This window comes from Sceloporus undulatus, chromosome 4 (assembly GCF_019175285.1).
Source record: "Sceloporus undulatus isolate JIND9_A2432 ecotype Alabama chromosome 4, SceUnd_v1.1, whole genome shotgun sequence".
Taxonomy (NCBI): Eukaryota; Metazoa; Chordata; class Lepidosauria; order Squamata; family Phrynosomatidae; genus Sceloporus; species Sceloporus undulatus.
Genome location: NC_056525.1, coordinates 243,899,819 through 243,922,335, shown reverse-complemented (window position 1 = coordinate 243,922,335; position 22,517 = coordinate 243,899,819). Strand labels below are relative to the sequence as shown.

The 22,517-nt window shown below is 43.1% G+C and overlaps 2 protein-coding genes across 11 annotated transcripts in view; one reads left to right on the top strand and one right to left on the bottom strand.

The window, feature by feature from the left end:
- PTK2 (protein tyrosine kinase 2) overlaps window positions 1–15,147 on the top strand; it is a 220,197-nt gene extending 205,050 nt beyond the window's left edge. For 6 of the 10 annotated variants that reach the window (XM_042463825.1, XM_042463817.1, XM_042463823.1 and 3 more), the window contains 6 exons: window positions 902–941; window positions 1,916–2,022; window positions 5,595–5,603; window positions 9,660–9,815; window positions 11,845–11,925; window positions 14,094–15,147. In XM_042463825.1, coding sequence (XP_042319759.1) covers window positions 902–941; window positions 1,916–2,022; window positions 5,595–5,603; window positions 9,660–9,815; window positions 11,845–11,925; window positions 14,094–14,306 — 606 coding nt within the window. In that variant the 3' untranslated portion in view covers window positions 14,307–15,147. The remainder of the gene's footprint in view (window positions 1–901; window positions 942–1,915; window positions 2,023–5,594; window positions 5,604–9,659; window positions 9,816–11,844; window positions 11,926–14,093) is intronic. The other 4 variants (XM_042463818.1, XM_042463824.1, XM_042463821.1 and 1 more) reach the window with 1 other exon arrangement.
- Window positions 15,148–16,498: 1,351 nt separating this feature from the next.
- Window positions 16,499–22,238, bottom strand: RPLP1 (ribosomal protein lateral stalk subunit P1). The gene is made up of 4 exons (XM_042463829.1): window positions 22,050–22,238; window positions 18,258–18,332; window positions 16,812–16,926; window positions 16,499–16,622 (listed from the first exon to the last, which is right to left on the bottom strand). The coding sequence occupies exons 1-4, from the start codon at window positions 22,119–22,121 to the stop codon at window positions 16,543–16,545; spliced, it is 342 nt and encodes a 113-aa protein (XP_042319763.1). The 5' UTR covers window positions 22,122–22,238; the 3' UTR covers window positions 16,499–16,542.
- Window positions 22,239–22,517: the final 279 nt, after the last annotated feature.

The following is a 22,517-nucleotide window of genomic DNA, read 5'->3' as shown; positions in this document are numbered from 1 at the left end:
AAGTCCACACATGTGGAAAATCTGTCTTCTCTGTTCTGTTGCTTTTTCTGCAATAAGAATGCCCTGTTCAGATTTCTGAGTAGGCTTGCCTCTGTCAGCAGTTTTGCTTTGAAAAAGAAAACTTTCTCTGTGCAGTTGCATTTCTCATAAAAGCGCACATGGACTTTTCTAAATAAACGTTTCCCCAAGAACTCAGCAGCCAAACAGAAGGCTTAAAAGGCACATCTGTTGTGCAGTGATTCAACAGACTTTTATCTGCATTGGCAGATAGGTGCCAAATGTGATTCATCCAGTTATAAAGCCTTTCCAAATTAATAATTGAGGACTTTTTTGTTTATTTCCCTTTTCTTAACAAAGAGAGCAGTAATGATCATGGGGGAAAATCTATTAAATAATATGAAGGGACCTGAAGCATGAACATTGCAAACTGTGAAACGGTAGCCATCAATTATTTTTTAAAGTATTTTTAGACTGAAGGTTTAGGTTGTTGCAAACATGGTCTTTTTTCCTGAGTAATAACAGCAGTGACCTAGCATGGACACACCATACAGATACAAAACATGTGAAGTCGAAGGCTTTCATGGCTGGCATCCATAGTGTTTTGTGGGATTTTTTGGGCTATGTGACCATGTTCTAGAAGAGTTTATTCCTGATGTTTCACCAGCATCTGTGGCTGGCATCTTCAGAGACACAAAACAAAATAACAAGAGAAGAAAGGCTTGCTTTTATTTGTAATAAGTATGATTTGTGTTCATAGTTGTTTTTTTATGAAATTTGGGGATGATAGGAGAGAACAAAAAAAAAATCTTGGAAATTCTTCAAGTTTGGGGATTAGATGAAGGATTTCCTTTGTTCATAAAGACTGTGAGTAGATGAATCACATCTGTTTTCTTTTTTTCAGGCTTCTAACCAGCATATTTATCAGCCAGTGGGTAAACCAGGTAAGCCATAAATAGACAGTAATCTCTCTCTTTCTCCATTTCAGCTTTTGTCAGAAAATAAAATAGATGACAGAGCAGCAAAATCTGGGTTTAGCCACATTTTTGAATGCTAGGTAGCCAAGTTACAGTAAATTGCTGTGACTACTCAGGTGTAATACAGTGATTATGGCAGGGATGGGACTCTTATCGACTTCCAGACATTCTCACAGTAAACGTTCCAGTAGCCCTGCCTAGCATGGCCAATGCTGAAGGGTTCTGGGCAGATTCCCACCTCTGCTTTAAGGACTTTCCTGTATCAGTTTGAGGACTGTTACCTAAAATGATCTTGTTCACACTTTTGAGACTAACTGAAAGAAAGAAGTTGGTAGCATGAGATGTTGTAAACTTCATCCTACTTCCTCAGAGGCAGGCTCAGTTTTACAAAAGCTCATGCTATCAGCTTCTTTCTTTCAGTTAGTCTCAAAGGTACTACAAGACCCCTTTGCATAGTGATTTTCCTGACTAACATGGCTATAAATTCTAAATCTGAATTGTAAATTTGTAAAGGGAAATTGAAGCAAACTTTACTTCAAGATGCCAAAACCTGTACTTGTGTTCAGCTTGTTGTTGTTATTGTTGTTGTTACATGATCCAGGGATAATTTATGTCTGATTTGAAAACTAGAATATCAGCGTAGAAAGCTCAATCATTCTTGTAACCTTTGACCCGGGAAGTGTGTAACTCCTTCTTCTGTTATGAAGATAAACACTGATGAAGAGGCAGATGATCAGAACTTGGGAAAGTTATTAATGGATTATAATTCCCATAACCCTATAGACAATGGTAATGCTTTCTGGGAATTCTTGGAATCTTGGTCCTAAAAATAACTTTTCCAAATTTTGCAGATGGCTTTCAGTTACATTGCAGCTCTGTGGTTAAATTAATCTAATGGTGGTGGTCTCCTTATCACTGCATGCAAAATGTTTTGTTACTAGATCATTCTGCTCCTCCAAAGAAACCGCCTCGCCCAGGAGCTCCAAGCCACTTGGGCAGCCTCGCTAGCCTGAACAGCCCTGTGGACAGCTACAATGAAGGGGTTAAGGTATAGTCTTCATGTCACATTGAACACCAGTTGCTCATTATTTACCAAGATAGTAGTTAAGTAGAACCACTACTGCCACTAATCTAGACGCAAGTCAAAAACCTATCAATTCTGGGGATGAACATGCAGCGTTTTTTCACATAGAAGTTTGTTCCCCCCTTATTTGTACATTCTTTTTGTTTATATATGTTTTACCCTAAGATCACATTAGTTCACTTGAAAATGCAGTACAGCACAGAAACTGGGGCAGCACTGCAAACCAGGGAAAAAGAGGCAGAGAAAAGGTGCTAAGAGAAGATACACTTTTATTTTTGGTCTGAGACATTTTGGGTAACGGTCCTTCAAGGGCAGCATTTCCCACACATACTTAAAAATGCAGGCCAGCTGATGTCCTTGAATATTTCAAACTAAAACCAATCTTGACTTAACAGATATTAAGTTGGAACACTGACACCACCTAATTACAATTTAGAATCATATGCTAATTTTGCTAATCACAATTCAAAATCAAATGTTAATTTTGCTAATCACAATTCAAAATCATATACTAATTGATACATGCTTAGTACGTAGAGAGATCTTGTAGCACCTTTGAGACTAACTGAAAGAAAGAAATTGGCAGCATGAGCTTTCATAGACTTCAGTCTACTTCTTCAGATGCATTTGGTAGAGTACATCTAAGGAAGGAGGCTGAAGTCCACGAAAGCTCATGTCGCCAATTTCTTTCTTTCAGTTAGTCCCAAAGGTGCTACAAGATCTCTTTATTATGTACTGATTCTCCAGACTAACAGGGCTATATCTTTGAATGATACATGCTTAGTAAGGCTTATAGACAATAGTGTTGTGCTTCACTGTGGCTGAACTTTTCTGTGTGCTTTTGGGAAGTTTTATAGTGATGTATGTGTAGACATTTGTGGCACCTCTGCCCATGTGTGGGCTGAGCATTGCTGTCTGGCAACTACTGAGGAATCCAGGAAATCAGGAAATGCAAAGCTTGCCTTGTGACCAGGATCTACCCTGAATTCTCATTGCATTTAGAGCTTAGCATGGATGGCATTTTAAATTGTGGCATTTGTGAGAAATGACTAAACTTGTCACACGTTACAAAGAAAGTCACCCCTTGCCTTATCTCACCAGAGCTGTGTTTTTGGATGGGACATGAGTAAAACAGTCAACAGTTCCATTTCCATTAGCAATGACTTTATCTCTCATGGAGTGACTGGAGTGTGTTCTGAGTAGAAAAATCAGGCGATTGAAGGAATTTGTGGTGAAATCCTGTGGTCCGTGTGCCAGAGACAGTCTGCTGACTCCATTTATGTCACTTTTTGGAAAGCTGAGAATAAACACACCATAGTTGGCATACATGGCTTCAGCCTCCCTAAAACTGTGTCCATTTCTCCTAGAGTCCTATCTTCCACAGCACATGCTACAACCTTGCAGAGTGTCACCACTCTGTTATGAACAAGTATACTAACCACCAGTGATGAGAGGGATCCTTTGGTCATAAAGACTGGGAACACTCAAGTAACCACTTCTCTAGGAATAACAGGATACAAACACAGTTATGGAGGAATTTAGCTCCAGCAGAGAAACTGTCTGAGAAACCAAAGTCCCCTGGGGAGATGTAGGAATAGCTGTGTTGGTCTGTATATGTAAAGAAGTAGTCCCTATGGGCCAGTGAGTTGCTAGTGGAAAAGTGCAGGGAGATAGTGGTGCCCAGCTGAACACAGAGGGCATAAGAATGCTACATAAAATATAATTCACTGAAATGGATCAGGCAAATACTTGAATGTTGCACCTACATAATGGCTGTTCACTGGAAGAACTAAATGTGATTTTGATGTTCAGAAACACTGCTCTGCTTACCAGCTGCTGGACATAGGATGGCTATTGTCACTGCATTCTGGTTTCTGAGTGTCCCAGGGGTATCTTACCAGACAGACAGCAAATTGACCATTGCTTGACTCCAGCAAGATTCAAAGTCAATTACCTTACTTTCTCAGAAAAATGTATTTCTCTATCTCCTAGCCTTTCCCAAGTGTAATGCCCTCATTTAGTAATGAAAATAGAGATTCTCATTAAGTGAAATCTATTTTTAAGCTTTGGGGGAAGGACTTAAGGGAAGGCCCCCACCTAGATCCATCTGTGGAACTCACCATCTCTAGCTGTTGGTGGCAAAGAGATCTGGCAGAAAGGGATGCAGCGTCCTTTTCTCTTTCTAAAGCCAGTAAAATTGGACAAAACTGGCTGCTTTACAGAAAGATTGTTTTCTTATAAACGCTGCCAGGGTTTTTCAAGCTGCCAAGCCTCAGAAAGTGTTTTGTTTTTAAGGATGATTTGCAAATCTTAGGGATTTGATCTAAAGTTCCAGTATAAGCATTTTTTAAATGGTGTGTAGTGAAGGAAAGGGACATAGAAATCTTCCTTAAACTGGTATAGAGGCAAACATCCCCTATCCAGTTATCAGGCTATACTAATTTGGGGATGCTTTTTCAGCTCCTTGGGATAATGGGTGGCTCCTTTTGAGGGAACAGAAAAGTCCATCCTCTCTCACTGGAGTAGATTTTCCTGGCCCTCCCTCAGGAAGCTGCATTTTAATAGAACGTGGCTGTGTCAGAACCTGCCAAACCAAACAAAAGCTTTTCCTGAGATTTTTAGGTGGTACAAAACCAGTCAGTGCTAGGCTAAATGCAGAAATCCCTTCCTTTTTCCCCTTTGCAAACACAAGCAGAAAATTATAAGGGCTGAGCTTAAACTTGAAGAATTTGGAGTTGGTTGCATTTATTTTGTTTTATTTTTAAAACCAGTGATTTGCCAAGGGAAAATCAGCCAAGCATTGCACAGATAACCCTGGCTGTTTAGTTTGTGGTGGAGTAGTGTTAGTATTGGCTTTGAAAATGGCAGAGAAGCATTAAAAATGAGCAGCTAAGCAGGCAGATGAACTCTTATGCTAGAGGTCTGGAATTTCAGCATAGCAATCAAGTGGGTTGTTTGTCACTGGCCTCCAAACCATCTCTCAGTATAACATTTAGCCAAGATCTTGACCAAAGAGCTTTACAAACAGGAGCAGTGCAATTAGATGACTAAATAATTCCCTCTAGTGAGTGTTCCCTTGCGCACAGACACACACTCACACAACTTTAAGTAAAACTGAAATGTCCTCAGCTTGAGTTCTTGTACAGACAATCTGGTGTCTGAGGCACGTCCATTATTTCAATGATTGAGAGGGGACCCTAATGCTGCTAATTCCTCCGCTTCTTGACAGAATATTTGGTCCCAGTTGTTATTTGCATGCTTACTTGTCAGGGATGCATGGCAGATAACCTTTCCTTCCAGGATTGGACACAAACAATCCATGTTTAAAGGTGGCCAGGAGAACACAACTGAGCTAAAGCATGTGTGGATTCACTTTGGGAGAGGGACCTCTTAACAGGTCTCTCTTGCTGTTGCTCATATATGGGATTTTCTTCTCCCTCCTCACTGCAGTTCATTAACATTGTGTTTTTCTTTCTTTTTTCCCCTTTCTTCTGGTAAATTTCTTTAACCACTCCTCAAACTCTGCTCGACACTAGCCATGGCGGGTAAGCAGTCTGTATGTTTGTGTGAGTGCAATAGACCATGAGTACCCTGTGGCAGCCTTCTTGCTTTTCACCACTGTCTTTGCATGTGCTTGCCTTACAACAGCTTAAATTATTCAAGCCACCAACTGACTGGAACAGCTTCTGTTTGGAGGCCTTAGAAATGAATGTGTTCCCTTTATAGCGGGATGGGGAGGAACAAAGTTTTCCCATGTCCATGATATCATATAGTTAGTGCCACGGCAGCTAACTCCCCAGGACACTGACTTGAAAAGGCTTGGAGGAGCTTGGAAATTGTAGCAGAGGCAAGAGCAAAGACAGGCGTACATCCAGAAGCAGCGCAAAGTGCTGTGAATGAATCTTATTGTTTATTATACTCTTTTCCACCACCAAAGTGATACACAGCAACATTTTTTTAAACTGCTATTTCGTAGTGGATTTAAAATTATTTTAGAAACTGAAGGCTGGATGGAGTTATACAGTTTTAACCACCTGCCAGAAACTCAAGGCTGGAACTGGTCTCTTCTCCTTTGATCATGAGATTGGACAACTGAAGTGTTGCCCTCTTTCATGGCCTGACCTTCTTTGTGGGTAGGGGTGGTGTTACATAGGACAGGGCCTTTGCTGAAGGTCTGAAGCTCTTGGTTGATTTATGCAGGAGGGGGTATTTTAGATATCTTGGAACCAAGTCATTATGGCCATTATAGGACAAAACCAGAACCTTGAATTGATAACACTGGTCCAAAACACATTGCAGAAGTAGTCTAGTTTGAGACCACTTTAACTGCCCTGGCTCAGTGTTAGGGAATTCTGAGAACTGTAGTTTTGTGAAACGTTTAGCCTTCTCTCTCAGAGAGCTCTAGTGCCACAGTAAATTACAAATCCCAGGACACCCTAGCACTGAGCCAGGGCAGTTAAAATGGTCTCACACTGGATTGGATTATTTCTGCAGTGTGTTTTGGACCATTGTTTCTGGACCACTGAGTGTGGTCTCCAGGCAGTAGTATGGCCACTGCTCTTAGAGTAATTCAAGTTGTGCTCACAGCACTTCAGGCCTCTTGCCTGCTTGACTGTCATGGTCTTTGAAGGGTTTAGACAGCCTGTCACTGTAGTATCTGGATTGCCCTTTTTTTTGGGCTCCACTTCTGCCACTCTTCATATTCTGACCAACCCTTTACATATTTACACCATCAGACTGTTTGTCCAGCTGCTACTTGCTATGGATCTCCAAGGCTTGCTAGCTGCATATGATATGTTCTTCCAGTGCACTAACACCTGGGGAGACTGAGGTGATGTCTTCCTCCAAAAGTGACTGACCACCACAAATACCTCATGAAAGGATCCACCCTAGGATACAGCAATCTGCAGGGCCACTGCCTGTTGTTAGATGAGGCAGACTGAGGAAGGGATGATGGGATATGCGTGTAGGAATTCAGGAATATAGAGTCGTCTGTATGATGTTGAACTAAGGCTACCCTTATTCATTATAGTTGGTCCTTTGTATCTGCAGAGCTTCCATTCCGGAGCCCCCCACAAACACAGGTGGCAAAAATGTGGGACCTTACACCCTGTTCTTCTTAATGGCAACACGCTGACATAGCCACTTACATGCGCTGCCATTGGGAAAAACAGGACAGGGCCATCTGTGCAGGCTCCAATCCACTGATGGCAAGCCTGCAGCTGGAAAGGGTTGACTGTACTATTAGCTATAATGGATAGGACCAATGGGAAGTCCAGTGCAACAGCATCTGGAGGACTACATTATTCCCCTAGCTAGGGTAAAGTAGTTTGGATGAAAGGACACCCAGATCATGCACATACATAGTGCACCCTTCCTATCCACAGGGGTTTGGTTTCAGGGGGTCTGTGGTTGGGAAGAGCATGGGTAGTTGTGCTCCATATTATTCAGTGGGTGGCAACATTTGCATCAGCCTGTGCACAAGCCACCTTTAAATAATATGGGACATGGCAATCCATAGGTGGTCGACTCTGTAGATGGCTAGCCCTCTGATATGACAGGGTCATTGTATACTTGTTTTGTTAGTCATGTTACCAATCATCCCTTAGCATTTATCCTCCATCCTTCACAGTTCATAGAATCGGAAGAGACCTCAAGGGCCACCCAATCCAACCCCCTGCCATACAGGAATACACAAATCAAAGCACCCCTGACAGATGGCCACCCAACCTCTGTTTAAAAACTTCCAAGGAAGGAGACTCCACCACCCTTTGAGGCAGCATATCCTATTATCAAACAGCTCTGACAGTCAGGAAGTTCCTCCTGAGATTTAGGTGGAATCTCTTTTCCTGTAGTTTGTTTCCATTGCTCCTATCTAGTCTCTGGAGCAGGGGAAGACAAACCCTTCAAACCTTTACCATCCCAAACTCAGCCCAAAAGCATTTAAATCTGTCTAAAGGCAATTTCAGGGCCTTTCTAGTTCTTTTAACAAAGGCTACGTTGGTTCTAAAATTGCCTCAGGGATGGCAAAGTCATCTTTCCTTGGCCAGGTGCACCCTCCTGGAGGCTGTGAAAGCACAACTAGCCATTGTACACTGAATTTTTCTTTTCTGCCCGGGACTGCAAGGACCCAGACACAGAGCCTTGGCAGGCTCTTTGCAAGCATATGTTCTTCATCTGAAAGTGATCAGTTTGATCATACCTGGATTCCAAATCTGCTAGTTAAAAGTTGATGGGAGAGCTGAGATAAAGTATTTTTATCTCCAGAGAAAGTGTTGTAAAAAATAAAGTGTTGTAAAATAAATTGCAGTCATCTTTAAATGAACCCTTTTGTACAAACAAAAAACTTTGGACTACATCCAACATAAAAGTACAAGAAGAAGACTCTGGAGTTCCATCATCTGTCCATCCACCCCCCCCCCCACCCCTTGGATAGTTTTACAAGAGGTAGCATATTTATTCTTAGTGCCTCTACTAGTATGCATTACACTGGACTCTCCCCTTGTGTATATGTATAGAATATATGTTATTTTGCTATCAGAATAACAGCACTGGCTACTGTATTTCCAAAAGAGTCGGAACTGCTTTATTTGTTGCATCTGTAATTGATCTAATGCAACCCACTCCCGTAATCCACATCACATCAAGCCAGAGCTCTATCCCTAGATATCCTTTGTGTCTCTGCCATTATTACTTGTAGATGCAACAATCTTAATCTAGATTTTCAGAAAGTGCTGTTACCCTCAAGCAAATAACATGTCTACATTCCTTTACATTCTTGGGGTGGGGAGGGAATCCCAAGTGCATAGTACACACAGAATGGCTAAGAGGGTGCTGCAAGAAACTAGACCATATCATTGAAGAGCTGATAGATACAAAACTGTGTGTTGGTTTCATTTTTGTGCCATTTAGCATCTCACATTGAACTTAGTTCCGGCTGAAATCAGTGGGGTCATGTTGCCACAGTTAATTTAGCTGGGTATATATGCTCAACCCGAGGTAACATCTGAAGAAGTATGCAAAATTGTAACTCTGGATTCAAGATACAATTGTGATCCTTTCACTAGAATCCCAAAATGTGAAAAATCATTTTTAAAAAATCATAAAAAACCCTCATAATCTAATCCAACATGGAGGAAATTTTTGAAAGCATTTACTCTCTTTTTTGCAGATGAAATATATGAACATTCACATCCCTCATCTGTAATCCGATCCAATGTCTTTAAAGGCTGTAAATTGATAGACTGCAATGCTGAAAAATAGGTCACAACAACACGCCAAAACTAAGACACTAATTACTAAATCCCTTTCTCTGTAATATATCTGTCTCACAATATTCAAGGTTATACCACGGTTGGGTCAAAGCAGAGAAAGAGATTTGCCTGTAGGATAAAGGTTGTCACTTGCAGGTTTCTTCAACGTTTCAGTCCCCAGTCTTTTATCATTGGCTCCTGGAAGCCCTTCTGGGATTCCCTCTGCTTGGCCACTGCCCCAGTGTGTGTCCTGTGTGTTGTGGAGTAGAAGCAAAAGCCTCTTAAAAGAGTAGAGCAGTGCCATCTGGTGGGGAGGAATGGGAGACTAAATGGCCTTCTTTCCTCCAGATTCAGCCTCAAGAGATCAGCCCTCCCCCAACAGCCAATTTGGACCGCTCCAATGACAAGGTGTATGAGAACGTCACAGGGCTGGTGAAAGCTGTCATAGAGATGTCCAGCAAAATCCAGCCAGCCCCACCAGAGGAATATGTCCCTATGGTGAAGGTAAGAGGAGGGTCTGTTTTCCCACTGTCTCACCTGAAAGTTTTTTGTGGGATTTCAGGCTGTGGCCATGTTCTCAACTCATCTAGAACATGGCCACATAGCCCAAAAAACTATGGATGCCGGCCATGAAAGCCTTTGACTTCTCACCTGAGAAAAATGTAAAACTCGTCAGGAGTGGCAGATGTGGAAGGTGTACCTAGGTTTCTTTGCATTCCTATATGCTCAGAAGCCTTACAGCTGGAGTGGCTGAGTCTTCTGAACAAAGCCTACCACCCATATAAAAGCATCTGCAATTCTTTTGTAGGTACAGTTGTCCGTATTATGCTATTATTTCTTAGATTGCACGCCATGGCCAGGTTTACTCTTATCTATTGCTTGTATGTACAGCACTGTGCAAATCTACAGCACTTCATAAATAAAGCATAATAATAATAACACCCCCCACCACGAAACAGAAAAATCACAGATATTCAAGCCCCATTCATTATAATGGTGGCATGCTCACACGCCACTGTACATGCCATTTTGTCCCTTCTGGTGTCCTGTCCGCAGAAACTCAAAACGGCAAACAGGAAGTCCACAAACGGGGAGAGACAAGTGTACAGTACTTCATTATTCTTAGCCTTTTCATAGGATCTCAGAGCTTGAAGGGACCCTCTGGTATGCAGGAATACACAATTAAAGCACCATTGAAAGTTGCCATCCAATCTCTGCCTAAAGGCAGAGAGTTCGACACCACTAAAGCAGCCTATTCAACTTTTGAACAGCTAGCACAGTAAAAGATCTCTGCCTTATGTTTTAGGTGGAATTGCTTTTCTTGTACTTTGAGTCCATTGGCTTGCATTCTAGGAACAGTCGAAAATAAGCTGGCTCCATCTTCTAGGTGACATCCCTACAAGTACATCTCACTTCTCAGTCTTCACTTCTCCAAGTTAACATAGCCAGCTCCTCAAGTCGTTCCTCATAAGACTTGGTTGTTTTCAGACCTTTGGCCATCTTGGTTGCTCTTCTCTGGAAATGTTACATTTTGTTGTCATCTTTCTTGAATTATATTGCCCAGAACCAAAGTCTCAAAGTTTTTGTTTATCACCACTGCTAGGACCCCAGGGAAATGCACAGAAGATAAAACCAGTATTTAGAAATAGGCCAAAATAATTATTGGAAAAAAATAAACAGTTTGAGAATAGAGACAAAAGGCTACTCTGGTTTTAAGAACTAAAAGGCAGACAAGACAATACACTGGAAGCTCAAAAGGGATGGAGCAAGGCTGATTTCCCTTGGAAGTGGGTGCTGCTACATAGAAAGTCCCTGTCTGAGGTAGTTACCATTCACCTCTCAGAGAGTGGGCCTCTGTTAAGGATCTCAGATTCTGAGCAGGTTTATATGAGAGGAAGTGGTCCTTCAGATAACCAGGCCTCAAGACATTTATGGCTTTATAGTTGAAAAGGCACTATCTTGAACTGGATCAATTGGAACCTAGTGCAGTTAGTGCAAGACGGGTGATACATGCTTTTAAATAACACACCAGACAACAGAGCAGCCATATTTTTCACCAGCTATACCAAATTTATACTACTGTACACTGAGCCGTCTTCCCTCCTTCCCAACTTATTGTAACACCCCAAAGCTGCTTAACAGAACCATTCCATGTTGCATGGCAAGCAGGCAAGATCAGAAGTGGAGCTGGCCACCTGCCCATGACCAGATGCACAATGGTTATAACAGCACGGGTTCCCCCTCCAGGTGAATCTCAGCCCTGATGTCATCTATTTGCAGCTGACTATGGGCAGAAGTTTATTTCTTTTATTTATCTATTTACAGTCTGTATACCCCACCCTTCAGCCCTAAAGGCTCTCAGATGGTTCACCCACCGGATGGTTCAACTCCCATCAACCTTTAGCCAGCATAGTGTCAGGGGATTGTGGGAGTTGTACTCCAAAAACAACTAAGGGGGGTTTCTATTAGTTTGTCTGCATTTACTGTGCGTAGTGTGACACTAACTTATCACACTTGATTCTTTTTCCTTTAGGAGGTTGGTTTAGCACTTCGAACTTTACTGGCAACAGTAGATGAGACCATTCCTGTCCTCCCTGCAAGCACTCACAGAGAGGTAAGTAGGGGACCATGCATTGGCCCCTAATTGGATTGCAGGTCTGGCTCTATGGGTTGTTTTTTTGTGTGCCTCCAAATTGTTTCTAAGGGCGACCCAACCTATCAAGGCGTTTTCTTGGCAAGATTTGTTCAGGTTTCCTATTGCCTTCGCCTGAGAGCATGTGACTTGGTCACGGTCATCCAGTGGGTTTCATGGCCAAGTGGGAAATCGAACCCTGGTCTCTAGAGTTGTAGTCCAACACTCATACCATTGCATCAAGCTGGCTTTCTGGATAACAACTCTGAAAGCTACAAGGTTGATTTCATTTCTTGAAATTAATTCAGTAGAGAGGCAGTGTAATCGTTGGGGTGTTGGACTGTGACGCTAGAGACCAGGGGCTGGATCACCTCTCAACCATGGAAACCCACTGGGTGACTTTGGATAGTCACAGTCTCTCAGCCTGAGGGAGGCAAAGGAAATCTCCTCTGAAAAAATATTGCCAAGAAAACCCCATGATAGCTTTGTCTTAGGGTCAGTGTAAGTCAGAAATGATTTGAAGGCACACAACAACAAAGTCAGTACCAGAAGTGTGAACATGAAGAATTAAGGAAGCCAGCCATCATGGGAGGCAAGAGCCAGAGCTCCTTTGTCATCCATAGCAAGAATATTAACACTTCAGCCAGACTTGCAAAGACGTTCTCAAAATTGTTGCATGCCTTCAAGTCGTTCCCAATGTGTGGCAACCCTAGGGCAAACCTTTGGGTGTAGTGGAGTCTCCGCATTTGGAGGTTTTTAAACAGTCTGGATTGCATCTGTTGGGAGTGCTTTGTGAGTTCCTGCATGGCAAAGGGTTGGCTTTGATGACCCTTGGGGTCTCTTCCAACCCTATGATTCTATCATAGGTTTTTCTTGGCAAGATTTGTTCAGAGATTTGCCTTTGCCAAGTAGTAATTATCTTCTGACAGCACAATAAGTATCTCCTCCCAAAACGCACCTTTTATGTAGGGTAGCCTCCAGCACAGCCATTTTGTTGTAGCTCCACATACTACCATGACCTCCCAACAACCCCCGGGGATCCTTGTGGATGCCTGTGCAACATACCCACCTACAGAGAAACATCTGGACACATCTGTGCTGGTGCTCCTGCTCTCCAGCATGGCTGTTGGGGGGGTCTCTGCTGCTGGCAAGGTGGGATCAGGTGGCATTAGGAGAGAGCTAGAGACATAGCCACGTGACATACATTCACCCGATGCAGGATTCCCCCTTTCACTAAATGTGGCAGTTAACCCTTAATGTTTTTGCACTACCCTCAAAATATCCCCTTCTGCAGTGCATATTAATTTTAGAGTAAATTATCTTGGGTAATGATAATGATCAGTTGTGTGGTTACTACTGGTTTCAAGGGTTTAGATTTGAATCATCACCTAGCTGTCTAAATCAGAGACCATGAGCCAGTTACTCTGTCAGTCTGACCTACTTCACAGGGCTCTTGAATCAAATTATTGGGGGCGAAGGATAGCCAGAATTTAAGTTTAACTGATATATAAAACAATTCCAGGGTGCAAGCTCCATCTCTGAACTTGCTACTGTTCTTCCCTTTTCCTTTAAACCAGGGGTGGAAATGTGATGTTGGGACTAGTTCTTATCAGCTGGTATTGCCTGTAGTGAGGAATGCTGGGAGCTGAAGTCTAACAACAGCTGGATGGCAGCAGTGTTGCCATCCCTGGTTTAAAGATACAGAACAATAAGTTGTTGTGTGCTTTCAAGTAACTTCCAACTTACAGTGACCTGAAGGCAAACCTATCATGGGGGTTTCTGGGGCTGAGTGTGTGCGATTTGCCCAAGGTCATGCAGTGGGTTCCCATGACCGAGCAGTGACTCGAACCTTGGTCTCCAAAGTTGTAGTCTCCAATACTCAATACAACTACACTATGCCGGCTCCAAGTAGGGTAGACCCATTCAGTGGTTGCTTGGTGTGTCAACACATAAATAAATCCTGTTGAGTAGGTCTACATTAGGATCAGTAACAGGATTTAGGTATAGTTTGAGAACCCTTTAAACTAAGGTTTAGTCTTACAACAAAGTTTCCTTTCAGTGAATAGCTTTTCTGCCACTGTTAATTTGAACTAAAAATACTGTATTTCGTTTTTAAGTTTGTCACTTGTACTCCTTTGCTATTCTTGCAGATTGAGATGGCCCAGAAACTCCTGAATTCGGACCTTGCTGAACTGATTAACAAGATGAAGTTGGCTCAGCAATATGTTATGACAAGCCTGCAGCAAGAATACAAAAAGCAGATGCTGACGGCAGCTCACGCTCTTGCTGTGGATGCCAAAAACCTGCTGGATGTTATTGACCAGGCCAGGCTAAAATCTATTGGTCAGTCCAGACCCCACTAGGAGAGAAAGAGAGAGAGGATGGCGTCTGCAGAGCATTGCTCACCCAGTAGGCACCACTACGACCTCCCAACAGAAACAAGGACTGATCCTGTCTGGTCCACGTTTCCAAGCAATTCCCAACCTGCTTAAAGAAAAATGACATCTGTTGGTTCTCTCAGCTACAAGCGGTTTCTAAAGAAGAAATAACCAACAATGCCAAGAAAGGTCCAAAATTGAAAACGGTGATTTTCATGGAAACCTAACTTGAGTCCCTGACAATGGACACCAATCTGAAGTATTTCACACTGTGTGGAATAGCAGTCTCTTCCAAGACTGAGACTCCTAAAACAAACAAAAATGCTTGGCAGACGAACTGTGTGTGAATTGCAGAACTGAGATATTGAGAAGCCAAGAATTCTGGGAAACCTTATGGCTGAGAATTCTTGCTTGCAACGCAAACTGTCCAGACTGGAATACTTTTTTATTACAACACTTAGTGCCGCAAAAATGCTAATCACAATTTACAGAGAAAGATTAAAAAGCTATATTTTCAAAGCGTCCCATTTCAGAACTGACTCAAGCCCTCTTCGTCCGTCTCCTTGCCCCTGCCATGCGGATGCGTGCGATCCGTTGGAGCAGAACGTAGTCTAGAACACAACTGAGAACTTGTCTTTTTCAACAGAATCATGTGCCAGTTTTTTGTAGCAATGTTTTCCTTGAAAGTGAAAAACAAAGAAGCTGCTTTGTACCAGAGCAACTCAAGTGCATTTAGAAGAAGAAAGAGTTCTGTAACCATACATGTTCCCCATTTTTATATAATTTATAAAGAAAGATTAAAGCCATGATGAATATTTTACAGCTGTTTGAGTTGTTAACTCATCTATTGAAGTGTCTGATGGAAATCATTTTTCTAGTGGTAAAAATGCTCTATGTGCAGATCATCTCCTGGTCTGACTCTATGGCAACCAGACCCAGACCTTTAAAGAAGTTCAAAATTAGTTGTACAACCTGCATTTGGAAAGGGGAATTTTGCTTTTTCACAGGAGAATCAGTGGTGGAGGAATGCTCAACCTGAAACACACCACTTGGAAGCATTTATTGCACCTCTTTGTTCTCAGAGTAAAAGCAGGACATCCCTAGCAACAATAGGTGTAAAGTGACCAGCTTAGCACTTTTCTTGGGGCGCCCATTAGGCTACAATTCTAAGGGGAGCATAATATCTGTATGCATTGGTTGAAAATGGCATGTTCAAGCTTTTTTTTACTAGAGAGGATATGGAAAAGAAACTGACTGGCATGCAGTTCAAGCTAAGCATTGTACTGCCAGCCAATTTCTATGAGCAATTATTCAAAAAACAAATTGTAGTCCTGCATTTCCTGGTTACTTCCTTGCTTTTCCACATGGAAAAGATTATTTTCACATGTTTCCTGGTGGCAGAACTTATCTGCATAATCATGCAAGCTCCCAGATCCCTCTGTTGTGTAAGAATTGCTTATGAAATTATCTAGGAATCTACATTTCTTATTAAAGAAATTATTCAGTTATTAAGCTTATTAAATGATTGAGAAATACATAACTAAAAATAGCTGACTGCAAATTATACCTACAGTGGTGCCTCGGGTTACGAAATTAATTTGTAACGCGGCCGCTTTCGTAACCCGAAAAGCCTTCGTAAGCTGAATTGCCATAGGCGCTAATGGGGAAAAGCCGCGATTCCGTGCGAAAAAGCCGAAAAAAGCACCAAAAGTTTTTTCGTAACCCGAAAAAACATTCGTAACCCGGAACAATGTTTTCCTATGGGATTTTTTCGTATCCCGAAAATTTCGTAACCTGGGTATTTCGTATCCCGAGGTACCACTGTACTTCAAAAAGAGACAGGTTAAAAGTTCTTACAGCATCTCCCTGTTACTAAAAAGCTCCATCCCAGGCACAAGAGACAGAATTTTATATACAGTACAGCTACACCCTTTTGAGTGTCATTCCACCCAGGAAAGTAATTTCCTGAGTAAATTCATGGTAAAACAGCTCCTGGCTGAGAACCACTTGATCACCTGCAGAGCAGAAAACTCCATTAGCACAGTAACACTAGAGCTCTACCCATTGATGCAAATGGCAATCATTGTTCTGCATGCGAGAAATTCCCTAACTGTCACTTACGGGGCATAAGGTGACCCATGTGTCTTGCACAGAAAAGTTTCAAAAGCAAGTCAGAATTCATTTACACTTTTGTATTTTATTATCCAGTGCAAAAGCTAGCTTAGTCAAAGAGACCAAAGCCCATGTCATCATCAGATTCTTCTGACTCTTCTTTCTTCTCTTCCTCTTTCTTCTCCTCAGCTGCAAAACAATTAATATTGATCAGATGATGGCAACTTCAATCTCACATTAAACAGTATTTGCAACCCAGTAAGCTATTTAATGTTTTAACATACAGCTGTGGTAGCTGCTTTTAGCAACAGAGATCATTCTATGGTGCTAATAAATGATGGCTCTGGGGCAAACGCAATGAGAAGCCAGTTTACTCACCAGGAGCAGCACCACCAGCAGGTGCCCCCCCACCCGCAGGGGCTGAAGCAGCTGGAGCTCCACCACCGACTCCTACGTTGCAGATGAGACTTCCAATGTCAATGTTGGCCAATGCCTGGTGGTGGTAAACATGTTATTAGGAAAAAGCAAACATGGTTTAATATATCTGATTAAACTAAACACTGTTGCACAATAAAAACTCAGAACTTACTTAACTAGAGAGAAAAAATCAGTACTACTTTTTGTAGGAAAGTAGAAAGCTGGAATTCTGTACAGCAGTTAGATTTGAAATTGGAGTTAGACATCCGTAAATGACTTGTATTCACAAAGACTATATACAGCCAGCCCTCCACATTTGCAGATTTGATTTATTCAAGGATTTGAGCAATATTTCTCTCTAGGTCCTTCAGCATAACTCTGCTGGAGGTTGACCATAGAGGTGAGATGGAGGATTTAAGAGAGTCCTGGAAAAAATACTTCTCTAAGCATTTGTTGGTCCTTCTGTCCAATTATATGGTCGACTTCCAGTGGATGTTGACTACAGAGTTGCACTGGTGGACCTAGAAATTATTCCTAGAGAGCTATCCTTGCAGGTAAAATAAAAATACTGGGTTTTTTATTTGTGGTTTTTCCCCTTTCACAGGGCTCCTGGGCTCCTAGCCCCAGTAAATGTGGAAGGCCCACTGTATGAAGGATTATGGCACTATTGCCATGATTGTAAAAGTCTCCCGGCCTTAGCTCAACAGCCACCAACTGCTGCAAGATCTGCTCTCAGCCGACTATTTCCATCCCCCTCCCACCAACAATCTCTGGTGCAAAAGTGATCCTGCCTTCGATTGCCCTCAAATCGCAGGAGGGTGATGGAAACATCAGACTTTGGCCAGCATCCTGGCCAACAGAGCAGACTTTGAATTCAAAGATATAGCCATGTTAGTCTGTAGAATCCGCATGTAGAGAGATCTTGTAGCACCTCTGAGATTAACTGAAGGAAATAAGTTGGCAGCATGAGCTTTCCAAGACTTCAGTCTACCTCCTCAGATGCATTTGACAAAACAGACTTAAGTCTATGAAAGCTCATGCTACTAACTTCTTTCTTTCAGCTAGTCTCTTGCAGTGGCTGATGTCCATTATGGTCACATAATGTATCCGTATCTTTCGATGTATCTTATTTACACAAATGGCTTTGGTTTGAATGCTTTTTGCAGGGGGGGGGACCCGGTATTCACTTTAAACCAGTATTTAGACTTTCAAATGTTCAAATGCTGAACAAATTCACCTTGAGTTCACAATGGTCCATCTAACCCTTTGTTATTAGCAATTTACCAGGACCACTCCCTATCATAAAGGACATTTGAATCTCTTGGACATCCCAATTCAAATTTTTGTCACCCACTTGAAATACAGAGCGAGGCATTAATAAATGTAAATGTTCTTTGTTGAACTTACCTTTGCAAACAGACCAGGCCAGAAAGGTTCCACATTTACTCCAGCTGCTTTGATAAGAGCATTAATTTTGTCCTCCTAAACAAAACATATGAACAGTACATTAACCACATCATACTTCTCATCCTCTCTCAAAGGCGTTATTATATATATATATATACCTTGACTTTAAATCAAGTGTTTCTTAATATCTTCTGTGCTTTCCCCAGTTATCACTCCTAAGAACTTGTAATTAGCACACAAGAACTATCTTTGCTGGTCAATGACGCAAGGATGGCTTTCCAGATGCTACAACTGCAATTCCCATCAGCCCTAGCCAATAAAACCAATCATGGATGACTGCAGGAGTTGATAGCCAATAAAATCTGGAGGGTCCCAAGTTGCTCACCTCTGCCTTAAATACTTTTATTGGGTCGATGGTGGTAAAAATGCTGCAAAGGAAAATCTAAGACTGTGGTTTGTTTCATTTCACAATACAGTGGTGCCTCGGGTTACGAAATTAATTCGTTCTGTGGCACCGTTCGTAACCTGAAAAGCCTTCGTAAGCCGAATTGCCATAGGCGCTAATGGGGAAAAGCCGCGATTCCGTGCGAAAAAGCCGAAAAAAGCACCAAAAGTTTTTTCGTAACCCGAAAAAACATTCGTAACCCGGAACAATGTTTTCCTATGGGATTTTTTCGTATCCCGAAAATTTCGTAACCTGGGTATTTCGTATCCCGAGGTACCACTGTAGTGATTCACTGATTTGTAAGACAGGCTTCTCTTGACTGCTGATAAAGACTGAAGAGTGGAAACCAAGAAAACCAAAGCATGCATGTCTGTGAAGGGAAGGGTCCCTGGCCCACTGTCCCTCTCCCGAATGTAAAATATATCTCCATTTTGCTTCCCTACTGCCTTGCTGAGAGGTTCACTGCATCTTAAACATACTGCCAGGAGCAGAAGCACACTCTTCATGGGCTGGCAATGGGTCATTTAAGCTCCTCAATAGGCTTTTGAAGATCTTGAAGAGAACTTATTCTATTATGTCTACTTACTGAACTGGGCTCACTCTATGCACACTCCAAATGTAGATTAAATAGTTGTTTCGCAGATCCTGAAGATATTTATTACTACCTCACTCCTCTATGACAGGTTTCCCAAGGCTTTATTAGATTCAAGATAAGAAAACTTCATCAATTCCACATATTTTCCTGGAAGGAGGGGCAGCACCAGAAGGGCAAAAAAGATCTTAAGGATAAGCCTTTCTTCTGTAACACAAAACAATGCAGTGCAAGTCACAGAATAGGGCTCAATGCTCAATAGCCTTCCCTAAGGAAGATGGCATTTAGTTATTCTATCTGTTTATATCCTGCCCTTCTCCCAGGACAGGCAGCCCTCAAAAAACCCATGGATTCAATCCTTCATGGCTTGAAGATGTTTTAAAAAGTCTAAATTACAAAGCAAACCTTGATTTTTGCCATTTTACATGAAGGACACCATTTTACTCTGCCGTTGTATTTAATGGGATTTGAGCATCCACAGATTTTGGTATCCAGAGGGTCCTGGAAACAAACCCCAGCAGATGAGAAGGACCCACTGCCTTTTCTGTGTTCCATATTCAGGATTAAGAGCAACACCAAGCAGAGGAAGGAAGGAAGACAGCTGGCAACACAACAATGGCTAAATATTCCTACCAATGGGCGCTTTTATTAAAAACACCAGATATAAGTTTTAACTATGTATTTTTCCCTTTTATCTTGTCTCCTTTGAAATGGTCTGAAGGCTTATTCAATAAAGATGTATGTATGGGTGCCTCAGACCCACTGAGACATCAAACTAAGGGTCAACTGCCATCTTGTAGCAACTCCAGCTGCCACCTTTTCAGTGATTCATGCCACTGCCAGCCCTGTTTATGTTGAACATATAAGGTATCAGCGTTGAAATCAAGCACATGGCAGCAGATGGTGCCATTCCTCTACTGGGCCAAAAGCACTAGAGGCAAAGCTACCTCCTGCAGACACACATCATCCAAGATGAAGGAGGTGGCGTCCAGGTTACAAAATGTCCTGCTTTTGGTTTTAACACTTGTAATATTCACTGTGAGCATATGGCTCACTCTGTGGGACTGATTTCCAAGGCTATTGTAGTCAGAGAGGCACAAGGCCCAGCTCTTTATGAGGCATGAAAGGAGGACCACTGCCGCATGGAAACGCCAGGCCAGTTTAAAAGAAGCAACAATCTTAACAGATGCCACAAGGAGACACACAGATGTGAGGCTCTTTTGCGGCTGATGTTGTCTAGCTCTTGGTCCAGAAGACAAAAATCTTAACATCAAAGTTCAGCTCCTTGTTGTTATTTACCACCATCACGTTGCTGCTGCTACTGTTTGCTCTGACTTCTGGTGGCCCTACAAACAAGAGGCCCCCAAGATACTGTGCTATGACAGCCTTGCTTAGGCCCTATCCAGTTTCAATCTAAGTTGAATGAGAAATACACTCCTCTCTCCACGTTTGTGGCTTTGATTATTCATGGGTTTTATTAATATGTTCTCTCTAGGAATAATATCCAGCTCCTCCAGCACAACTCTATGGTCAACTTGAACCAAAAGTTACCCAGAGAGAACCTTTTGCTGGGCATCTGTAGCTCCTCCGGCCCAATTTTGTGGTCAGTGTCTGGCAGATATTGGCCAGAGCTGCACTGGAGGACCTAGAGATCCCTAGAGAAGCATTCTCTTAGGTAAAACCCTGTGTTTGCTACTCTTGGTTTTCCCCCATTCATGGGGTCCTGGGTCCTTATCCCCACGGATGGGGAGGGACCAGGGTCCAATGGCACTACACTAAGAGCCAAAGGTCTTTCTGTTGGGAACAAACGCCTTGCTGGACTCTGAGCGAAAAGCCAGGAGCATCACTTTCTTTTTGCTTGGACCAAATTACCTTTGTCTCCTTCACCATCAGACAAATCATCACCAACTAAGGCCCAAAACACAGTGCGGAAATAATCCAGTTTGAAACCGCTTTAGCTCTCCTGGCGCAGTGCTTGGGAATCCTGGGAACTGTAGTTTATTGTGGCTCCAGAGTCTCTGACAGCGAAGGCTAAAGCTTTTGCAAACCTACAGCTCCTGCCATTCCTTGCCCTGAGCCAAGGCAGGCAAAGCGGCCTCAAAGGGGATGATGTCTGCAGAGTGTTTAGGACCCAAGTCATTTCCGACACACGACAACCTTAAGGCAAAGCGATGGGGGGGGGGGGGGTCTGATGCGCCCAAAGAGAGGATGGGAGACAAATGGCCACGAAGGCACATCCTTTGCCTTTCATCTACTAACTGAGCACCATCTGGTCCATGAAGAGTCAGGTAGGCTGCATGGAAGGGATTGATGCATGCAAGGGACACAGGGGAAGTGAATGCAGCCCACCCTCCACTTTCGAGGTCTCCTGGGGATTGTGGTTTGTCTCCTCCTCAAAATGGCCGCCCTTCAAGTACCTAAACAGGGCTCTCATGTCACCTCTGAACCTCCTCTTTTCCAGGCTAAACATCCCCAGCGCCCTGAGTCTCTCCTCACAGGGCTTCATGGTTTCCAGACCCTCCACCGTTTTGGTCTCCCTCCTTTGGACACATGGCTCCAGTTTCTCAACGTCCTTTTTGAATTGTGGAGCCCAGAACTGGGCACAACGAGCAGAGCAGAATAGAGTGGCACTATGACTTCCCTTGATCTAGACACTGTGCTTCTAGAATCGCATTGGCCTTGTTAGCTGCCGCATCGCACCGCTGACTCGTGCCCTTACTCTCTAAGAGCCGCGCATGCGCCCTGCTTTCCTCACCGTAACAGTGACTTCGTCGTCGTGGAGGATGAGGGCGGAGTAGATGCAGGCGAGTTCGGAGACGGAGGCCATGGCGAAGGCGGGGGCGCGGTGCTGGTCGCCGGCTGGGACTCGGCCTTAGCTTCACGCGAAGGACGCGGCACCTTGTGCGCTTGGCGGCTGAGGCAGAAGGGAAAGGAAGGCCGCTCCGCGGGGGCCAATCTTATAAGGCCCGCGTCGTCCAATCACAATCCGCCTGGGTCGAGCCCCAGCCAATGACGGAGCCGCTGGAGGATTCAGGCGCCAATAGCGTTCGGAAATGGTTGGGTCAGCATCGCGCGAGAACGCAGCAGCCAATCAGCGCGAGGCGTGCTCTGCGGTGGGCGAAGGGCGCGTGGCGCTGATAGGGCATCCTCCAATCAGCGAAGGCTTTGTTGAAAGCAGGACGTACCATAGAGCTAAAAAGCCCCGCCCCTCGTATTTACATAG